This window comes from Polypterus senegalus, chromosome 13, assembly GCF_016835505.1.
Source record: "Polypterus senegalus isolate Bchr_013 chromosome 13, ASM1683550v1, whole genome shotgun sequence".
Classification (NCBI taxonomy): domain Eukaryota; kingdom Metazoa; phylum Chordata; class Cladistia; order Polypteriformes; family Polypteridae; genus Polypterus; species Polypterus senegalus.
This window is the reverse complement of record NC_053166.1, coordinates 37,196,320-37,216,343: the sequence shown is the minus strand read 5'-3', so window position 1 is coordinate 37,216,343 and position 20,024 is coordinate 37,196,320. Positions and strand designations below refer to the sequence as shown.

The following is a 20,024-nucleotide window of genomic DNA, read 5'->3' as shown; positions in this document are numbered from 1 at the left end:
TCAAGGGGGGTAAAAAACAAAAAAAAAAAAAAACCCACAGCATTATCACAACGTTATGAAATTACTGATTATTGTAGTCAGCTGGATAAAATAATTTCCATAATTAATTCCAGACTTGTACACATTTGAATACGTATATATGAACTGTTTAAATGTCATATTAAAATAAAACAATTCAAGGACAATAAACGAAACGAACAGTAGGATGAAGAATTTCTTTCACAGCAAGTTATTATACAAGGCTTCTGTGAGAAAGATGACAATAAATTTAATGAGGTATATAACACTGCTAAAATACCAATCCCAAAAAAAAAAACCAGCTACTCTGTTTATCTTCTTTTTGAAGGTCTGATATGTTTACTATGGCTGGATGTATTTTTCAATGTCTTCTTCAATACTACAAAAACCCCTCCATTTCCTGAAAAAGTACATCCCGTTTGGAAATGAACATTTAACAAATCTGTTATCAGATTCAGTAACCTTCTCCTGCATATTATCAATCCCAATTGCAAATATGAGTGTTAAGTAATTTCTATGCCTACTTTTTCCACCAAAAGATCCAGCAACCTAGTATCTGAAGCTTACTGATAGAAAAGTCACTGCATGCAAAATGTGGACAGAAAAAGCAATATTTATTATAAAGCAATGTGACATACAAGCACTATGAATTTAGACATTGCACAGTGTTTACATCAAAAATGAAAAAACAATTTTAAAATGTTATGAAGATAAACTTCCAAAACTTTAAATTACAAAATTAGGAGAAAATAACTATGTATAGAATACTGCAAAAAACACAGTATATATAATAATGACTTATTTGCTTTTTAAATTGCTCAGGAACGTGGCATTTGTTATGTCCCAAGCTCAAAGTTCAATAACAAGGGTGACATATCCCAAAAACAATTGTCTTATTGTTGTCCTTCTTTCTTCTCTTCACTTCCAGAAGAGGTGCTGTCACTGCTGCCTTCTCTCTCTGATGCCATCTGAAAAAGTAGAATTTAAAATTATCCATAGGAACAATCAGTAATACAACATGTTTTTGTCAACTGCTTCTGTCCAACATCACTGCAGCAGAGTGAAATAAATTAAGTTTCCAGTTATATGCTGCCAAAATGCTTGCTAAAATCAGTGATAAAAAGCAGTATAACCATACACACATTTACTGCATGTATTTGTAAATGCCATTAAAGTTTGAAGTGATTTGTTTTAAGATATTTTAAAAATGGTACTGTTTAAAAGGATAAAGCAGCTAATACAGCTTAAAAGAATCATTAACCAAGAGGTAATGGCTGTATAACCAAAAGGCAAACTGTCAAAAAAAAAAAAAAATTTGAACAAGAGGTAAATTTACTTGTCATTAAAGTGTTTAGGCAGACTAATCCTGTATTTTATAGCCCTCCCAACTCAAAAAACATACATGTAAAGTATTCCATTTCTTAATATGTGCTGAATTAATGTTCGACAGGAAAGTGCTCATTAGTTATGCCAGCTGGCATCATGGAAGAAGGATTAATCTGCTCTAAGAAAAGCCAACTCCAAAGTATACTCACTTTCTTGTATGCCATCTCAAACAGTTTCAGAGATGCCTGTTGCAGATTAGAAGCTGCCTGTCGGATGGTGTCACCAGTCTCAGAATCTTTCCTTGAAAGTAAGTCTCTGACTTTTGTGATCTCATCTTTAAGTTTGTTGCACTAAAAGGATAAAATGTGTAAAGTTTGAGAAAGTATTCAACTGCCATCTGAGACAAAATGAAAAAATTCAAATAATGGTTGAACTGAAACATCCTGATGATACAAATATAATGATAATGACAAAAGATCAAGATGCCAGACTATATTCAGCAAAAATATATGTAGGGAGTAACCACAAACAAGAGAAGCTAGATTTCAAGCTTACATATCTGATAAAAAATAAAATGTACACCACATTAATTTAACACTACAAAAAAGTACACAGGCACCAGTTATATTAGATGACAATATACATTATGTGAACAAATTAATGAAGAAACAAACCAACAAATAAAGTAATGCACTTGTGCACAGGATTACATAACATACCTCATCTGCTGGAAGCTGGTCTTTGAACTCCTCCATCTTAGACTCTGTGTCATGGACAATCCCTTCGGCCATATTCACAGCTTCAACACGCTCCTGTAAAGACAGATTACTGTTTAAAAACCATTTTCTTGTATGCAAAATAAGAGCTAAGAGAACAACCACACTGGGAAAAACCAAAGTGACCTGGGCCACTGTACGACATTCAACTTTTTCATCCTTTGAATAGCTCAAAAGATAAAAAGTTAATGTACGACAATGGCGTAGTCAAAAGCCTGGATTTTAATCTAACTGAGAATGTGGTACGATTTATAAACTACAGTGTACAAGCGCTTCCTGACTAACGTTAACAACCCATTTTAGATGTGCCTGGAGGAATGGGCCAAAAAAATTGTACGAAGATGGCTTATACAGTACAGTGATCCCTCGCTATATCGCACTTCGACTTTCGCGGCTTCACTCCATCGTGGATTTTAAATGTAAGCATATCTAATTATATATCATGGATTTTTCGCTGGTTCGCGAATTTCTGCGGACAATGTGTCTTAATTTATGGTACATGCTTCCTCAGTTTGTTTGCCCAGTTGATTTCATACAAAGGATGCTATTGCCGGATGGCTTAGAAGCTACCCAATCAGAGCATGTATTACATATTATATAAAACTCCTCAATGATGTACGATGTGCTTCCCGCGGTGCTTAATTATTTGCTTTTTTCAGTCTTTCTCACTCTCTCTGCCTGACGGAGGGGGTGTGAGCAGAGGGGCTGTTTGCCTAGAGGATATGGACACTCCTCTACAAAATGCCACTTTATCGTTGTGCTTCGGCATACTTAAAAGCACAAACACACGTATTGATTTTTTGATTGTTTGCTTTACTCTCGCGTTCTTTCTCGCTCTCTGCCTCTGACGTTTACTTCTTTGAAGAGGGAAGATATGTTTGCATTCTTTTAATTGTGAGAAAGAAATGTCATCTCTGTCTTGTCATGGAGCACAGTTTAAACTTTTGACTAATGGGTGTTATTTCATATCTAGGGGGCTCTAATAATATAAACTCTCCCATACTGTTCACAAGGGCTTAAAATATATAAAAATAACCATATACACATATGGTTTCTACTTCGCCGATTATCATCTATCGCAGGGGGTTCTGGAACGCAACCCCCGTGATCGAGGAGGGATTACTGTACATAAAAGTGCTTAAAAAGTTGTTACTGCTGCAACAAAAAGTACTTCTACAAAATATACAAGTATGTGAACTAACTACTAATCCATACAACGTATTTTCTTTTAAATTGTTTTCTTAACATAAAACCTTTGTCACATAAAGAATACCTAACTTTTGGTTTCAGTACTGAAATAAAAGCACAAAAAACAAAATTGTGTTATTTAGTAAAACTAGAGCATTGCACAGTGGACTGAACACGCTATTTAACTTATTTTTTAGCAAAGAAAACTTTTTAAAGTATACAATTCTTGCATGAAATATGAAGAGCTTACCTTTCTCCTTCTATCCTCTTCTGCATATCTTTCAGCATTCTTGATCATGTTCTCAATGTCATCTTTACTTAGACCCCCAGATGACTGAATCACAACTTCCAAAAAAAAAAAAAAAAAAAAAGGTTTAATTTGTGATAATGTTTTGCAGTGTTCACTTTATCTACACAGTTCAAAATATTTCCTGCTGCTACTTGCAGAATTTAGTAAATAAACAAAAAGTATTAACATTTATAAATTCTAATGATCACATTCATAAGAATATTATGTAAGTACAAATGGTCATCAACAAAACTAAATTCATTACTAATATTCTTTTGCTGAATAAATAATGAATTTACTTAAAAAATGCTAAATATTACATGGAAACTTTAATATGTTGTGATTACGTTTTGTGTAGAAATAACATATATGTCATTCACTTCATTAGCTTTCATGTATAATTACGTAAACTTAAGGAAAAAAACTCAAGTTCTTACTCTGCTGTTCTCGTCCAGTGCCTTTATCTTTGGCAGACACATGAACAATTCCATTTGCATCAATATCAAATGTAACTTCTATCTGAGGGACACCACGTGGGGCTGGAGGGATCCCAACCTGTATGAAAAAGAATTTACTCTGAGCATGAATACAACTGAAACTAAATCTGAACAAATTATTTACAAACATTGCTTTCCTTAAGTCATATCGAAATCATGTCCAGCATTGTAACAGCCCACATACCAGAGTGAATTGTCCGAGGAGCTTATTGTCTGCGGCCATCTCTCTCTCTCCTTGGCACACCTTAATCTCTACTTGGGTCTGTCCATCTGCTGCAGTGGAGAAAACCTAAAAAATGCACATAAATCAAATATAATAATCAGAAAACCAATTCTTAAACACAGCTTTAAATAATTTATTTAAACTAAACAGTAATGCAAAATATGTATATATAACTGCTGACAGACCCAAAAATGAACAATGCATACTTCACAATGTTCTTAAAAAAATAAATAAAGAATAGGTAATTTTACTTTACTGAATCAGCATTTAACACTACTTTTAAATGTCTGTGACTTAATGACTACTTTCATTCCTTAATATATATTGTATATAAATATATTGTATTGCATAAAAAAAGTAACAGATATGAAATAAACATGAATTTATTCAAAAAAAAGTGTTAATTTAAAAAATGTTTACTAGTGAACCAAATAAGTTGCTACCTGTGTCATAATTTCCTTTTTTTTTTCTTTTTATATATAAACTTTTACACTAAAACGTGAAGCCAATATAATGCATTTATAATCTACAGTGAAGGTCTTACCTGACTCTTCTTGGTAGGAATAGTGGTGTTCCGGTTTATAAGTTTTGTAAAGACTCCTCCCAGGGTCTCAATACCCAGAGACAATGGACTGACATCAAGCAGTAGGATATCAGTGACATCACCAGCCAACACCCCACCCTGAATTGCGGCTCCAATGGCCACAGCTTCATCAGGATTTACAGATTTGCTTGGGGCACGGCCAAAGAGATCTTGCACTGTCTGCTGAACCTGTAGAAAACACAACATGTTTTAACATTATAAATGTGTCTCTTTTTGCATCTACTTATGCAAATACTTGTTAGCCAAATTTCTTTTGAGCAAACAAGACCAGAAGAGGGAAAAAAAGCACCTTTTCATCTGTACTGTGCCATTCACACAGCAATTGTTTCTAATTATTACTATAAAGAACGTGTTTAGATTCCAAAGATTGTCAACTGAAAGTGTGGACACCTAACTCCAAAACTCAGCATTATGTAAATGCATTAGCAATTTATGATGTGCACCGATTTTTTCACAAGCATCTAACAATATTTTAGCAAAAAAATGCATGTGTTTTGCATTATGTGAGCAGGATAACCGAGATGTACTTTGTGCAACATAAGCAATGTTAAGAATTTGTTTTTCATATAGTTTGTTGTCGTATTACATTGGTCACCACTATCTTATATTAAACATTTTTGCCTTCATTCTCCATGGAAATACGAGATTAAGTGTTTCTCAGACATCACCACAACAGGCATCAGGTAACAAAAACATATATATACTTTTGGATGGAGTATTTCTTTAATTTACTAAAAAATACTGACTATACGAAGGAGTCATACTTTGAGCAAGCTGTCTATTATGCTGGTTTACTTTTGGAAGATGTGGCAAACGATCATCATAATCAAATGTTCTTCACGTTGGAAAGCTACCAAAAATCACCCTCACCTTGAGTTAGATGCATACTGAAACACATGTCTTGGAATCGGTGTGAAAACACTGAAAAAAGTCCTGTAATTAGTTATGCACTGCGATTTACTTTCAGCGGAGTTTCAGCAACTGATGAATGGCAAGATTTTACAAATTGCAGTACTTAAATGTAATGCATTTTCTACAGAACACTCCTTGCGACCGTTTCAAAATGGAAATTTGATCCTGCCTTTAGGTTAACATGCGATTCCCCCTTGTCCCAAAGCAAAAGCATTCCTGCAACTGTCATTCTTTCAATCATTTAAATTTAATTAATAGTAAGGTACACAGTGTTGTGATCTACTTCCTACAAAAATTAGAAAATGAGATTCAATTAAAAATGTGTTCACATTTTTGGTGGGTATCCTTTTTGTGAATGTGATTCATTGTTGATGTAAAAAGATATTCTCTGCATTGTTTACTTAATGATGCAATGTCTCTGAGAGTTAACAAACCACGGACCCCCCTTGGATAGCAACTAAAGCCATCAGCTTTCTAGGAGAAACACTATTGTTTTCTTCATAGAATTATTTATACAATCAGTCTTATTTGCAATTAGAACTACATTCTTGTTTTGGCTTAAACAAGATATTTTATTTTTTCCCCATTTGTAGGAATGACTTATTTCATATGATACCATATTAGAGTATTACTGGGAGTGGGACTACATAAGACCGACCAAGGTCAGATAAAATTTACCTACACGCATGGTGTTTTATTCAGGCATATGATGGATTCAAAGTATTTCCTGTGTTTTTTTGGGAAATAAAATATTGATGAAGGTTTAATTAAATTATCCTCACCTTTGGCATGCGAGTCATTCCACCAACAAGCAAGACCTCTCCAATTTCACTCTTGCCAACCTCTGCATCCTGCATTGCCTTCTGACAGGGAGCTACCGTCCTACGGATCAGGTCAGCCACAATACCTTCAAACTGTGACCTTGTCAATTTCATGTTCAAATGTTTTGGGCCAGAGGCATCCATTGTCAGGTAGGGCAAGTTGATATCAGTCTATAAATGTTAAACATAAACACAATAGAAAAGTAGAAGCAGAAAATTTTGTTTCCAAGAAACTGCACAATTATAAATACCTATTGGCAGAAATTTTAATCAAAATAAAGTAGACCAAACTAAGGAATACTGACTAAAATGTTTCATTAATAAAATTAAAAATGCAAATGTTCTGAAAACACACTACCATCAAGTAAGGTATACCTGAAGCGATGACGATAATTCACATTTGGCCTTCTCAGCAGCCTCACGTACCCTCTGTAAAGCCATGTTGTCTTTGGTGAGGTCAACACCGGACTGAAAGGAAAAAAAAAAAAAGGCACAACACCACAAATTTAGGAACCATAGACATGTTAATTGGACAGAAGATCCAAAGGTGATCATCTTTCTGGAAATTTTTTCTTTTTTAAATTGTTGACAGTGTACCACTTAAAAACAAAAAGGAGAGAAGTAGGTAAAGACGAAGTCAGCACTAGAGAAGACTTCCAATGCTGTTCTTAAGTGCTCACTACCAGCTAACAAATATTTAACCAAATTAAGCAACATCTAAAAAAAAAAATCATGTATGTATAATCCACATATTTCGGCTGAATTCGACTTTGTCATTAAATACTGCAGATATCTATACATCTATATCTATATATATATATATATTTAATGACAAAGTCGAATCTATCTATATCTATATAGTTCTGTTACTGCATTCATTTTTATTTATTTATTTTTTACAATACTTGTAAAAAGGGCATCCATTATTCAGGGCAGAAGCTTAAATGACCCTGATGTTGGAATAGTCAGCTCTGAATAAACAGTGTCGTGAGACCACGGAACAGGCATTTCCTTAGTATGAAATGTACAGCTGAATGCCTATACGGCCTATTTGCCACTCTTGAGTACTTGTAAAAGTTAACCTGGGGTTCCCTACGCCTTTAAGAGTTAACAGTGGTCCAGAATTACACAGAAACCAGGAGGCTGACAGGAATGCATGATGGATGGTCCCAGGAGTTTTAGAGTTTGTTTCTCTAGAAATTACTGTCATAATCCCCGTCCCCCAACCTGTCTGTAGATTCAAGTTACTTTCTGATTAGTAAGTGATTTAGCTTGGAGATGATTGGACTGGTACTGAGGGAACTTGTGAGGTGGCTATAAGAGAATACAAAGGTGAGAAAAATTTTGAAAAAGAGTGTGTTTACTTTAGTACACAGGTAAGACTATTTAGAAGACAGGAAATTTCCATGTAGAAAGGTCAGAGTGTCAGTCAATGTATATATTCTCTTGTAATTTGTGTAACTACTTCTATTTTATACTCTTTTCATATATTTGTTTTTGCTCAAGTACTTTTGTACTTTTCTATCAGGAAGCATTCTGAACAATCCCCATCAACTACATGTTGTATTAACAAGTTGTCAAAGAAAGAAAAAAAACCCTTTAAAAGTAAATAAAGAGTGTGTCTCTGTAGTAACTCAAAGACAAGGACTGTAAAGTTCTGTAAGTAATCCAACACTTGGTTATCAGAAATACATGTTGGCAATTCCAGAAATCAATATTAGACAAGTACAGTTAACACAATCAAAGTACAGTGGTACCTCGGTATACATCCTTAATCCATTCCAGATCCTTTGACTTATACCAAACAGGACGTATATACCAAATTAATTTTTCCCATAAGAAATAAAGGGAAAATGATTAATCCGTTCCATGAAAAAAAAAAATTGTATTGTTATTGGCATAATATATACATGATGGGGTTGTATAAAATAAATTTAAACACTGCTTAATACTAAAATACATAAATACAAAAGCAATTTGATGAAATAAATGAAAATTTAACCTCAATTTACTTTTAAATAACATCTTTGTTTTTCACATTCGTCGATACCGTGTCCCGGATACGCATGTCACCTTCATACTTTTCAACAATCAATTCAAATTTACACGAAAACACACAAAATCATGTGCAAATTCTCAAAGAGTTATATTGCGGGTTGTTCATCGAATGCTACCAACTGGCGTACTGATGCTCGTGGGCAGTCATGGCTTTGTCTCGGAAGAGGTAAACAAGGGTAGCACGCAAGTCTTATTCCAAACAAAGGTCGTATACCAAGCAAAATTTTTCGCATCCAAACAGGACGTACACCAAGGTACCACTGTACATTTTTTTTAGTTACTTTCAAGCAGTTAAGATGACTGGTAGTGGATGAAAGAGTAAATTGAACATCTGGGTAAGTTTTTGTTTTTAGATATCAGATTATTTTAAAACAATACTTCACTTTAAGCTATACAGCCTAGTGGTCCATGTTTGCTTCCTTCCTGCTCAATTAAAAACATATCTGAAGGCAATACATAAAAACTGTGAAGAAAAAAAACTGAATGGTTGACAGATGTGCCAATTACAAATACTGGTGATGTGACCAAATATTTTGTCAAATGACAGTATGATATACATCTAATTTATGAACAAATTACCTACAGAAGGAAAACACTGGTGTCCAACTTTTAAAAAATGAATAGAAAATCCATAACAGGCTACCAAACAATGTGCACCTCCAGTTAAGCTTGCAAATGGTAAACAAGACTTCAAATCAAACAAAAGTTAAAGAATAACACTCAGAAGTGCTGACATCAAAAAACAGAATGGTGTAAGACAGTCAGCTATATTCAAAGTATACATTCCTTAAAGCTTATAACAGAAATTAAAATAACACTACTAATTCAACAGGTTTTACTGCAAAAATTGCTTCAAAATGAATAAATCACAACGTCACATAATGCTAGAAATTAAGTTGTACCACACTGACTTACTGCCCTTGATCATGACACAACTGGCAGGCTAGGCAGCAAGTCACATTACTACCATATAACAGTACCAATAGGTTTTAAGAGATTGTTTGGCAAATTAAAAATATTTCCTAATAAAAGAAGTTACAATAATATCAAACTGGTATTTAACATTATAATACAAAATGCCCATCTGGTATCTATCCAATTATTAGAAGATAACTGAAACTTTGCATATATACTTCTTTATTATTACTTAATGGTAACCAAATAGAACTGGAAACCAGAAAGTCACAAGTTCAGGTCTGATTTTTCTTTATCAGTCATTAAATTTCTCTATACTCACATTTTTTTTTAAACTAAAACCAATACAGTACTAAGTAATTTAAAAATGCTTTAAAAAGAGATGAACCATACTATATTTGGGGTGGGGGTAGTGGATTACCTCTCTTTTGAATTCTTTAACGATGTGCTTTAAAAGTGCCTGATCGAAATCCTCTCCTCCAAGGAAGGTGTCCCCATTGGTGGATTTTACTTCAAATACTCCCTTTTGGATTTCCAAGATAGATATATCAAAAGTTCCACCACCAAGATCATAGACAGCAATGCTAAAAGTAGAATAAGAATTATGAAATACACCTAAATATATATTTTTATATGAACAATTAAACTGAGAATTTCTTTTCAATAAGAAAGACTGGACAGTAAAATGCATTTTTATAATAGGGTTGGGAAGGTGCTCTAGTGGTAGCACTGCTACTTCACTATATGAAGGCCACTGTTCATGTTCCATGTGCTCCCTGCTTGGAGTTTGCATATTCCAAGCAGGTTTCTCTGGGTGCTCTGGTATTCTCCCAAAGTCCTCCAAGGGCTGCAATGATAGTCTTGCAGGGCAGCTGGAGCCTATCTTGGATAAGTGGGTTAAGAAAATGGATGGGTTTAAGGAAGAAATAGGGTGTAGATTTGTTGTATATTTATACATAGTACGCTACTGTGGCCGTGTCTGTCTGTCCAGGATTTTAAATCACCTGTAGCTCGCAAACCGTTTGAACTATTGACCTGAAATTTGGTACACATCTACTACGTGATGTCTACTATCCACTTTCAGGGTGATGATTGACCTCCAAAGTAATTCCTCTTTTTACTTTTATTTTATTGTAGAATCAACTCTCGGCAGCACCAACGGGACAGCCATGCGGCGCATGCGTACAGGCACCGTTCTCATCCCCTCCACCTTCGCCATCACTTCCCCTACCCTTTTCATATCTTAAATCATTCTTGAGGCAGACTGAAAACTTAAATGCCAGCCTAAGTGAAAAATTAAAGAAACCATACTAAGTAATTGCAACACAAAACACTGACTTAATCAGTTTTAACGCAAAAAGATCCAGACGAAAGAAGAGAAGTTGGTCACTAGGGCGGAGAAAAGAGCTGCTCAGTAAAGCAGCAAGCACATTAACCTCTGAGCAAACGAATGCTAAACGTACAGAGAAAAAGGATGAAAACAATTAATGCTCAAGTCAAGTGTATTCTCTGCACGTTATCATGCAGTGCGTCGTAACTAGAGTTTAAAATATATTTAAAAAAAAAACAAAACTTATAGGTAGCAAATCAGTATCATATTAGCTTTAACAAGACAAATCTAATAGTGAAAGTCTGACAGAAGTGAACTTACATTTTATCCTGGGATTTATCAAGTCCATAAGCCAGGGCAGCAGCTGTTGGCTCATTAATTACCCTCAACACATTCAGCCCAGCAATCTGTCCAGCATCTTTAGTTGCCTTGGAGTGAGGAGAGGAAAAAAAAAAAAAAAAAGGTAGAATTACCCCCAAAGAATAAATGGTTACAGAAATCAAACACAGAGTTCTGTCTGGTAATAGTGATGCTCTCTATAATTTTAAAAATTGTATCTTAATCTTTCTTATTTCTATACCCATTCAAATAGCACAAAATAGCCATGGAAATAAGTTAATTTGTTGAGTTTGTGTTAAAGGAAATTTTTACTTTTTTTTTTTTTTTTTAACAAAACAAGATACTTAATTTGTGTTTGTGCGTGGAAGGGGGCATAAAGTAACTGCACATACCTACTGTCAAATCCTTATGGAGATGTGTCTCTCCTTCAGCAAACATATTAAATTATACTGCTGCCGAGTAACAGGAGACTGATGTACAAGCTTACTTACAGGACCAACATAAATTATATGCGATGTCTTATAGCCAAGCAATGTAGTTGATTTGACATAAAATGAATAGGAAGTTCACTCAAAGAACATGCAAACTCATTACTAATCTTAAATGTGCAGTTATAACCAGTATAGTGCTGTGCAGGCAGCAGCTTTTTGCTTAAGCTCCATTATCTCAATGTCACATTTTTAATGTGCCTCTCTAAAAAGCCAAATTTCCCAACTGAGACAAAGCTGTATCTGTTCATTCTTGACCTAAACAATGGCATACATAAATTAGTTTTTTAGATAACTGCAAAAAAATAATATAATAATAAGGAAAACTACATAAAAGTAAAATACCTGTTAGCTTACACAATAAAATAATTTGTATTTAGTACGGTCGTACTGATTGGTACTCTTCATTTAAAAGCATGTTTATCATCACCCTTTACAACCTTAAATACACAGCCTAGATGTAAGCAAAACCTAAAGGTCAAGTAGGGAAAATAATGTTACTGATGTAAGAAATTAATGTTTACCATTCATATGAAAATAAATGTCAAAGAGGCTACTTTTGGAGGCATAATCATTCAACTTCCCATTTAATAAAGTATGTTTTTTTTTTCAACCAGTGTAAAACAAACTGTTCATTAATAATGGCAATTATATCATTAAGTTAAATCTATGTGTATTGCAGACAATTTTTTTTAAGATAAAGTCAAATTTCTATACTGTGAAGTAGGAGACATTTTCTTACTTGCCGCTGGGAATCGTTGAAGTAAGCTGGAACAGTAATAACTGCATTCTTCACACTGTGACTCAGGTAGCTTTCTGAAGTAGAGGAATTGAACATGTCATGAGAGTAATTACGTGCTGTAAACTGAACATAAGACAGCTAACTTGTTAAAGCAAAATCTACAAATTAAAAACAAATAGTAGGGAATAAAAATCCAATGATTGGTTCGATAAATACTTCATTTTAAACTTGAGTTAAAGCTTAAGAGCTCAAACACTCATCTCGGTAAACTGATTTTGACAACATATTCTACAACAGAAGCATGAATATGGGGAAAGATTAAAATGGATTTGAATTACCAGTATTCTAGTTTTACTGCAATTAGATCAGGGGGACTGAAAGTAGTATCAGGATAGGATGAATATGTTACATTATTAATCATTTTCAGCTTGGCCCACCCCAAAAATGTTACTTCTTGAGGTCTAAAGAAGAGTTATCACACCCAAAGCGAATAATATAAAAAATACCACTATACACTTAATGAGGAGATATCCCTGAAAATATTTTTAAAAGAAAAATTTCCCAGTTGCAAACAAGGCAAATATATAAAAGGTACACAGCCAATTGTACAAGGTATTACATTGCATGGGCTAATTAGTCAATTATCAGAAAAAATAACTTGCCAAGTAAAATCTCAATTATGCAGCACTAGGTATGTCAAACGTCTGCCAGGCCCAAAATAAGGCTTGCACTTAACAGGGTGAATACCAACGGCCATTAGTTTTATTTTTTCCACCAAACAGTATCAAAATCTCCTTGCTGGTTTATAAGCATTAATGCAGCCCTTTAACAACTTGTTACCGGTTAAAAGTTTGTGACATCTACAAATATTGTAGCTTGCAGGTGCTTTGACCCTTATATGGAAGTCTGAATCCTACTTGCTTCATTCAGACACATGCAGCTGACATCTTTAGTAGATGCATGTACACAAACAGTGGCTACAATTATTTATTTTTTTAAAAATACATAAATACTAAGAAATAAATTTCCTGTCCCCCTCAGTATCCCATAGTTACAACAAACCCACCTGCAGTTTCCTTCATTTTCATAAGTACAAAGGCGCCAACCTGACTGGGAGAGTACATCTTCCCATGAGCCTCTACCCAAGCATCTCCATTAGAAGCACGAGCAATCTTATAAGGTACATTTTTTCTACAAACAGAAAACAGGTTAACAGATAATGTTAATGTTTAAAGAACTGGCATTAATTTGTACTTAAAACACAAACACATTTAACTTAAATTACCACCATCAATTTCATAAAGCATACTCTAAAAAGCCAGAGAAAGTAACATTTGTTTTTAACTTCAAAGGTAGCTTGCAAGAACTTGCATCCTTGTCTTTGACATTGTGGGTTCTAGATATACTTGGCCTGATGTAACATTAAATTATGCATAAAAATCTTGTTACAGGATTTACAAAAAATGACCAAGCATACCGTTTAAATATCACCTTGTTAAGAACCAAATAATGCTCTAGGATTCTTAGTAAAATGAAAAAATAAATAACTAACGCTCAGGCACACTGCTATTGTTAAATTATGTGCATGTTCACCTATAAACTCCTGTCATACCACTAAGCTCATTGATGAGGGTTGAGAAACACAGTAAATCTTCAGATAACCTTTGCACAGTCAAGTTGCAGGTCTGTTAACACAGACAAATCTCTAAAATCCCAATGGTATATTTATATTAGGATTAAAAACCACAGCTGACAACCATCTGTCGGGAATCTTAAAGATTTTAACCAAGTGTACAATTTGAAACCATCCATCCATCCTCTTCCACTTATCCAAGATTAGGTCGCGGGGGCAGCAGCTTCAGCAGAGATGCCCAGACTTCCCTGTCCCCAGCCACTTCTTCTAGCTCTTCTGGGGGAATCCCAAGGCATTCCCAGGCCAGCCAGGAGACATAGTCCCTCCAGCGTGTCCTGGGTCTTCCCCGGGGCATCCTCCCAGTTGGACGTGCCCGGAACACCTCACCAGGGAGGCGTCCAGGAGACATCCTGATCAAATGCCCGAGCCACCTCATCTGACTCCTCTTGATTTGAAACCAAAGAAGAAAAAAAAAAAAACTGGCAAGGCTGACTGAAATAATTCAAACTGATAAAGACAGATGGGCAGCGGTTCAGTTATTGAATCCTGGTTCACATACTTTTTTTATGTACTTTGTTTCCTGTCCCAAACATCAAAGAAATGTACACTCACCTAAATGATTATTAGGAACACCTGTTCAATTTCTCAGTAATGCAATTATCTAATCAACCAATCACATGGCAGTTGCTTCAATGCATTTAGGGGTGTGGTCCTGGACAAGACAATCTCCTGAACTCCAAACTGAATGTCAGAATGGGAAAGAAAGGCGATTTAAGCAATTTTGAGCGTGGCATGGTTGTTGGTGCCAGACGGGCAGGTCTGAGTATTTCAAAATCTGCTCAGTTACTGGGATTTTCACGCACAACCATTTCTAGGGTTTACAAAGAATGGTGTGAAAAGGGAAAAACATCCAGTATGCGGCAGTCCTGTGGGCGAAAATGCCTTGTTGATGCTAGAGGTCAGAGGAGAATGGGCCGACTGATTCAAGCTGATAGAAGAGCAACTTTGACTGAAATAACCACTCGTTACAACCGAGGTATGCAGCAAAGCATTTGTGAAGCCACAACACGCACAACTTTGAGGCGGATGGGCTACAACAGCAGAAGACCCCACGGGTACCACTCATCTCCACTACAAATAGGAAAAAGAGGCTACAATTTGCACAAGCTCACAAAAATTGGACAGTTGAAGACTGGAAAAATGTTGCCTGGTCTGATGAGTCTCGATTTCTGTTGAGACATTCAAATGGTAGAGTCAGAATTTGGCGTAAACAGAATGAGAACATGGATCCATCATGCCTTGTTACCACTGTGCAGGCTGGTGGTGGTGTAATGGTGTGGGGGATGTTTTCTTGGCACACTTTAGGCCCCTTAGTGCCAATTGGGCATGGTTTAAAAGCCACGGGCTACCTGAGCATTGTTTCTGACCATGTCCATCCCTTCATGACCACCATGTACCCATCCTCTGATGGCTACTTCCAGCAGGATAATGCACCATGTCACAAAGCTCGAATCATTTCAAATTGGATTCTTGAACATGACAATGAGTTCACTGTACTAAAATGGCCCCCACAGTCACCAGATCTCAACCCAATAGAGTATCTTTGGGATGTGGTGGAACGGGAGCTTCGTGCTCTGGATGTGCATCCAACAAATCTCCATCAACTGCAAGATGTTATCCTATCAATATGGGCCAACATTTCTAAAGAATGCTTTCAGCACCTTGTTGAATCAATGCCACGTAGAATTAAGGCAGTTCTGAAGGCGAAAGGGGTCAAACACCGTATTAGTATGGTGTTCCTAATAATCCTTTAGGTGAGTGTATGTTTGATTAATCATGGACTCCCCATGAGTGAAAGTAAACCCTGTGTGCAACTGTGCCCTACAATGGACTAGTGAACTGCCCACTGGTGTTTCTTGCCATGGAACCAGAGCTCCTGGGATCAGAGTCACCTATCTGGAAACCTGGACTGGACAAGCAGGTTAGAAAAAGGAAGGAAGGCTTAACTGATGTGTGGCAGTTTACATGATCTATAACTCTGATAGGCAGTGCGATTTTCTATGCTGGACTGGTAACACCACTTCAAGCGAGGTCCACCAAATCAACCAGAATACTAAAAAAAAGGCAGGCTCTATTATGGGATGCACTCTCAACCGGGTGGGGGTAGTAGTGGAGAAAGGAATGAAGACAAAACTGATTGTCATAAATAATGTGGTACACATTCTAAAAATTGTCCCTAGTGTGTGCGCGCCCTGCAGTGGGTTGGCGCCCTGCCCGGGGTTTGTCTCCTGCCTTGCACCCTGTGTTGGCTGGGATTGGCTCCAGCAAACCCCGTGACCCTGTAGTCTGGATATAGCAGGTTGGATAATGGATGGATCGATCCTTGGCACACTATTCTGGAGTACTTTCAGGCATGTAATTATGCCATGAAACTCTACTGGAGCTCTTTCATAACTATGGAAATACGCCTTTATAATGCTCCACTATGACAGCTATCTCATCTTTAGCCTAGCCAGACTTTTTTTTTTTTTCATTTCTGGAAATTGTGTGTATATTGAAAAGGGGTTTGTTTGTTTGTTATGATCTTCCTTGAATGTCTTTAAAAATCTAAATTTCCTACTTGGGACAAAAAGTACTGTCTATACATATTGTATTTCTTCATGCATCTGTACTGGAATTCTGCTCTCATTAAATACAAGGTGTTCTGCTAACACCAATGTATAATTAACTGCAAGGTTCCAAGTGTTTATCCATTACAAGCTTGACACAAGATGCAGAATCACTGCATCCTCACAGGCATTCCTTAAAATTGCATGGTTATACACAACAGTAACCAAATGGTACAAGAAATTTCACAAATGATTCTGGAAATCTTCTGACAAAGCATTACGGAAAGAAAAACAGTACCCAGGCTCAGTATTATTCCTGGTGCTTGTTAAAAGTGGTATGTGTTGTACATAAAAGTTGCAGCCATTAAGATATTTCTCAAGAAAGTAGTAGAAATAACAATAAAACTACTTTAAGTTTCAGTAACTGTACTTAGAAATAATTTCCCTCTGGATTAATAAAGTTTTCTGATTAGTGCTGAAAGCAATTCAACACACTAAAAAAAGTATCTGAAAATAGTTTTTGATTATATATGAAAAAGAAACTCACATTAAGCATTTTAAACACTGTTAGAGCAAATTTAATATTAACTCACAAATTAAAAAACACAACACATTGTCTATGTATAATATGTAAATACTGTAGCAATCAGAACACATTTTTTTTGTAGACAATGATTAAACCAAAGAAAAACCTATAAAAATGACCAAAACCTGAAAGTGTAATTGCAACCAAAATACTAGGGACTATGTTAAACTGTTTGCTTGAAGTCAACTTCTTACAAACAATTTATTTAAAAATAAAACTTTTCTTCTACATAGAAAACTGAGAATGTATATATTTCAACCTATTTTGTAAATGTGACAATATTGACACCATTAACCCTAAAATATACATACACACACTTTTTAACCTACATGTCTTTTTGGACTTCAGGGTCATCAAAGCGGCGTCCAATCAAACGTTTTGTAGCATAAAGAGTGTTATTGGGATTAGTTACTGCCTGCCGCTTTGCTGGCATCCCAACCAGTCTCTCACCATCACCAGTAAAAGCGACGACAGATGGTGTTGTTCGAGCGCCCTCTGCATTTTCAAGAACCTGGAAGCAAAACACTTTATTAATATTTTAACATTAAACGTTAAAAATACATTTTCAAGTGCTCTAAAATGACTAATATGGAAACACAGTAAGGTTTGGTGTAATGCTAAAAAAGTAGATTAAGAATAAAATTGCCCCACTTACCTTTGCTTGTTTTCCTTCCATTACAGCCACACAAGAGTTGGTAGTTCCTAAATCAATTCCTATAACTGCTCCTTTAATTGCCTCAGACCTAGAAAGCAAAGACATTAATTTTCAAGACACTACTAAGACACTTAATTGTAACTCATTATTTTTGACTGCTAAGAGGTTTTTTAAAACTGAAATTAACTATATTGCACTTAAAGATTAACACAAAACTCTTATGTAACCTCAAAGAATAGGCTCACAATAACTTTGAAGAATATATTTTAAACTAAAAAAAAGCACAAGCCACACAACAAATCTGAAAGGAAAACGAAATCTACAAGTGATGCAAAAACATGTGTCTAAATATATAAAATTAAATCCTAATACAAAACATTAAGTGTTTTAAATTTATGATAGGTGTTATTTATAATTCACATACAACATCCAGTAAATGTGACCAAGGGCAAGACACTCAACCACAGGTTGAATGATGCAACTTCAGTGCAATCAAACACTGCCGCTTTCTAAAAGTAAAAAAAAACTTTTTTCACTGCGTAAATTCACGCACGCACACATTACCATTATGTCTGCAACTACTGAACAGGTTTAATTTTGTACACAGTGAAATATGCACCTCGATTCTTTGGACCTAATCTTCCATTCGTCTGAAACTGCTTTAATTCACAAATTTAAGGACCACTTACGCATAATCCCGTCTGGATAATACTCTGAGGGCGTCTTGACTCAGGCCATTCCAACAAGCCTATAAAAATGAAGAAAAAAAAAACCGGACAAGAGTATTTTAAGCTTCGGTGAAAACAAAAATACATTCGACCTGCTGAATGAAATCACTGGCTGTTAATTCATGATACGGAGATACTGGTACAAAGTCTAAAATAATGCATATGATTATATGGGAGACAAAGCCTACATTTGAGAAACACATCCTATACTGGATAATCGATATACAATATACAAGATGTTACACAATCGTCAATGATGCAATCATTCCCGAACACAAAAATGTTTTACACAAAAAATCCATGCAAAGTAACGTCAAATGACAAAACAACGCGAGCGCCATGCTCAGACTGTCAATGTGAATACACCTCCACCAGCTTTTCATGTCGGTGAAAACAATTTGCCTTGAAAGTGTCAAGTCATGGTAAGGGAATACCAGATTTTCAACAGTTTTGAACGGTCATGCCTATTTGTCAGGTATTCAATACCAATTTGACTTTCAACATTTAAAGTGTAAAACTTAACTTAAAATAAAATAATGGAAACAAAAATCCACAAAATCTATGGTTAATGCAGCCTCAGGCGCGAAACTGAACCCTTGCGCACATTCCTAAAGCCCATCAAACCAATTCACTTCTTACCTTTTTCACCAGTGAACTGATGCCACGGGAACAACCTGTTCGAAGTTGAAGGAGTCTCTGTGATGCCACATTAAGCATGATGTTGACCTTTTTTGTTAAAACTGTCTGAAGAGATAACGCAAGCCGGTTTACGGTGTAAATGCTATTTTTTTTTCTAAAACCCGTTTGCTAGACAAAGGACAGTGTACAAAATGAACAAAAGCCGTGTATATATACTGACAGAGTTGATATAAACGGCAAAAAATACGCCCGTAACTTGAACTCCTACTGCAGTCACTCTCCGCTTCTGGAACGATCCAAACTCACATGGGCTGACACTAGCACGGCAACGAGAGGACCCAAATATAGGAGGCCGTAAAAGCGCCTAACGATACATTTTTCATTTTTACCAAGTCCTATTGCATTAGTTGGATAAATACATTTTGTAAAATAATTTGTATGATATCGACCTTCCTTTAATATAGAAAAATATATTTTTTGAAAAATGTAATGTTACTTTAAAGATAGTACTATCCGGCATTTACAATAGACAGAATACGTAGGTCCTAAAACAAAACCTGAAGGTCACATGGAAGCAAGAGGAAAAGGGCACCGATGGACTCTTCTGTCGGCCTTGGTGCTGTCAGTAAGCACGTGGGTCGTCTGGAT

At 35.7% G+C, this 20,024-nt stretch overlaps 1 protein-coding gene across 1 annotated transcript; it reads right to left on the bottom strand.

The window, feature by feature from the left end:
• Positions 1 to 611: 611 nt before the first annotated feature.
• Positions 612 to 19,692, bottom strand: hspa9 (heat shock protein 9). The gene is made up of 17 exons (XM_039776409.1): positions 19,377 to 19,692; positions 18,699 to 18,757; positions 18,010 to 18,097; positions 17,684 to 17,865; positions 13,593 to 13,717; positions 12,527 to 12,600; positions 11,279 to 11,385; positions 10,049 to 10,211; positions 7,030 to 7,122; positions 6,616 to 6,825; positions 4,862 to 5,089; positions 4,279 to 4,383; positions 4,035 to 4,152; positions 3,559 to 3,653; positions 2,064 to 2,156; positions 1,554 to 1,694; positions 612 to 986 (listed from the first exon to the last, which is right to left on the bottom strand). The coding sequence occupies exons 1-17, from the start codon at positions 19,452 to 19,454 to the stop codon at positions 912 to 914; spliced, it is 2,034 nt and encodes a 677-aa protein (XP_039632343.1). The 5' UTR covers positions 19,455 to 19,692; the 3' UTR covers positions 612 to 911.
• Positions 19,693 to 20,024: the final 332 nt, after the last annotated feature.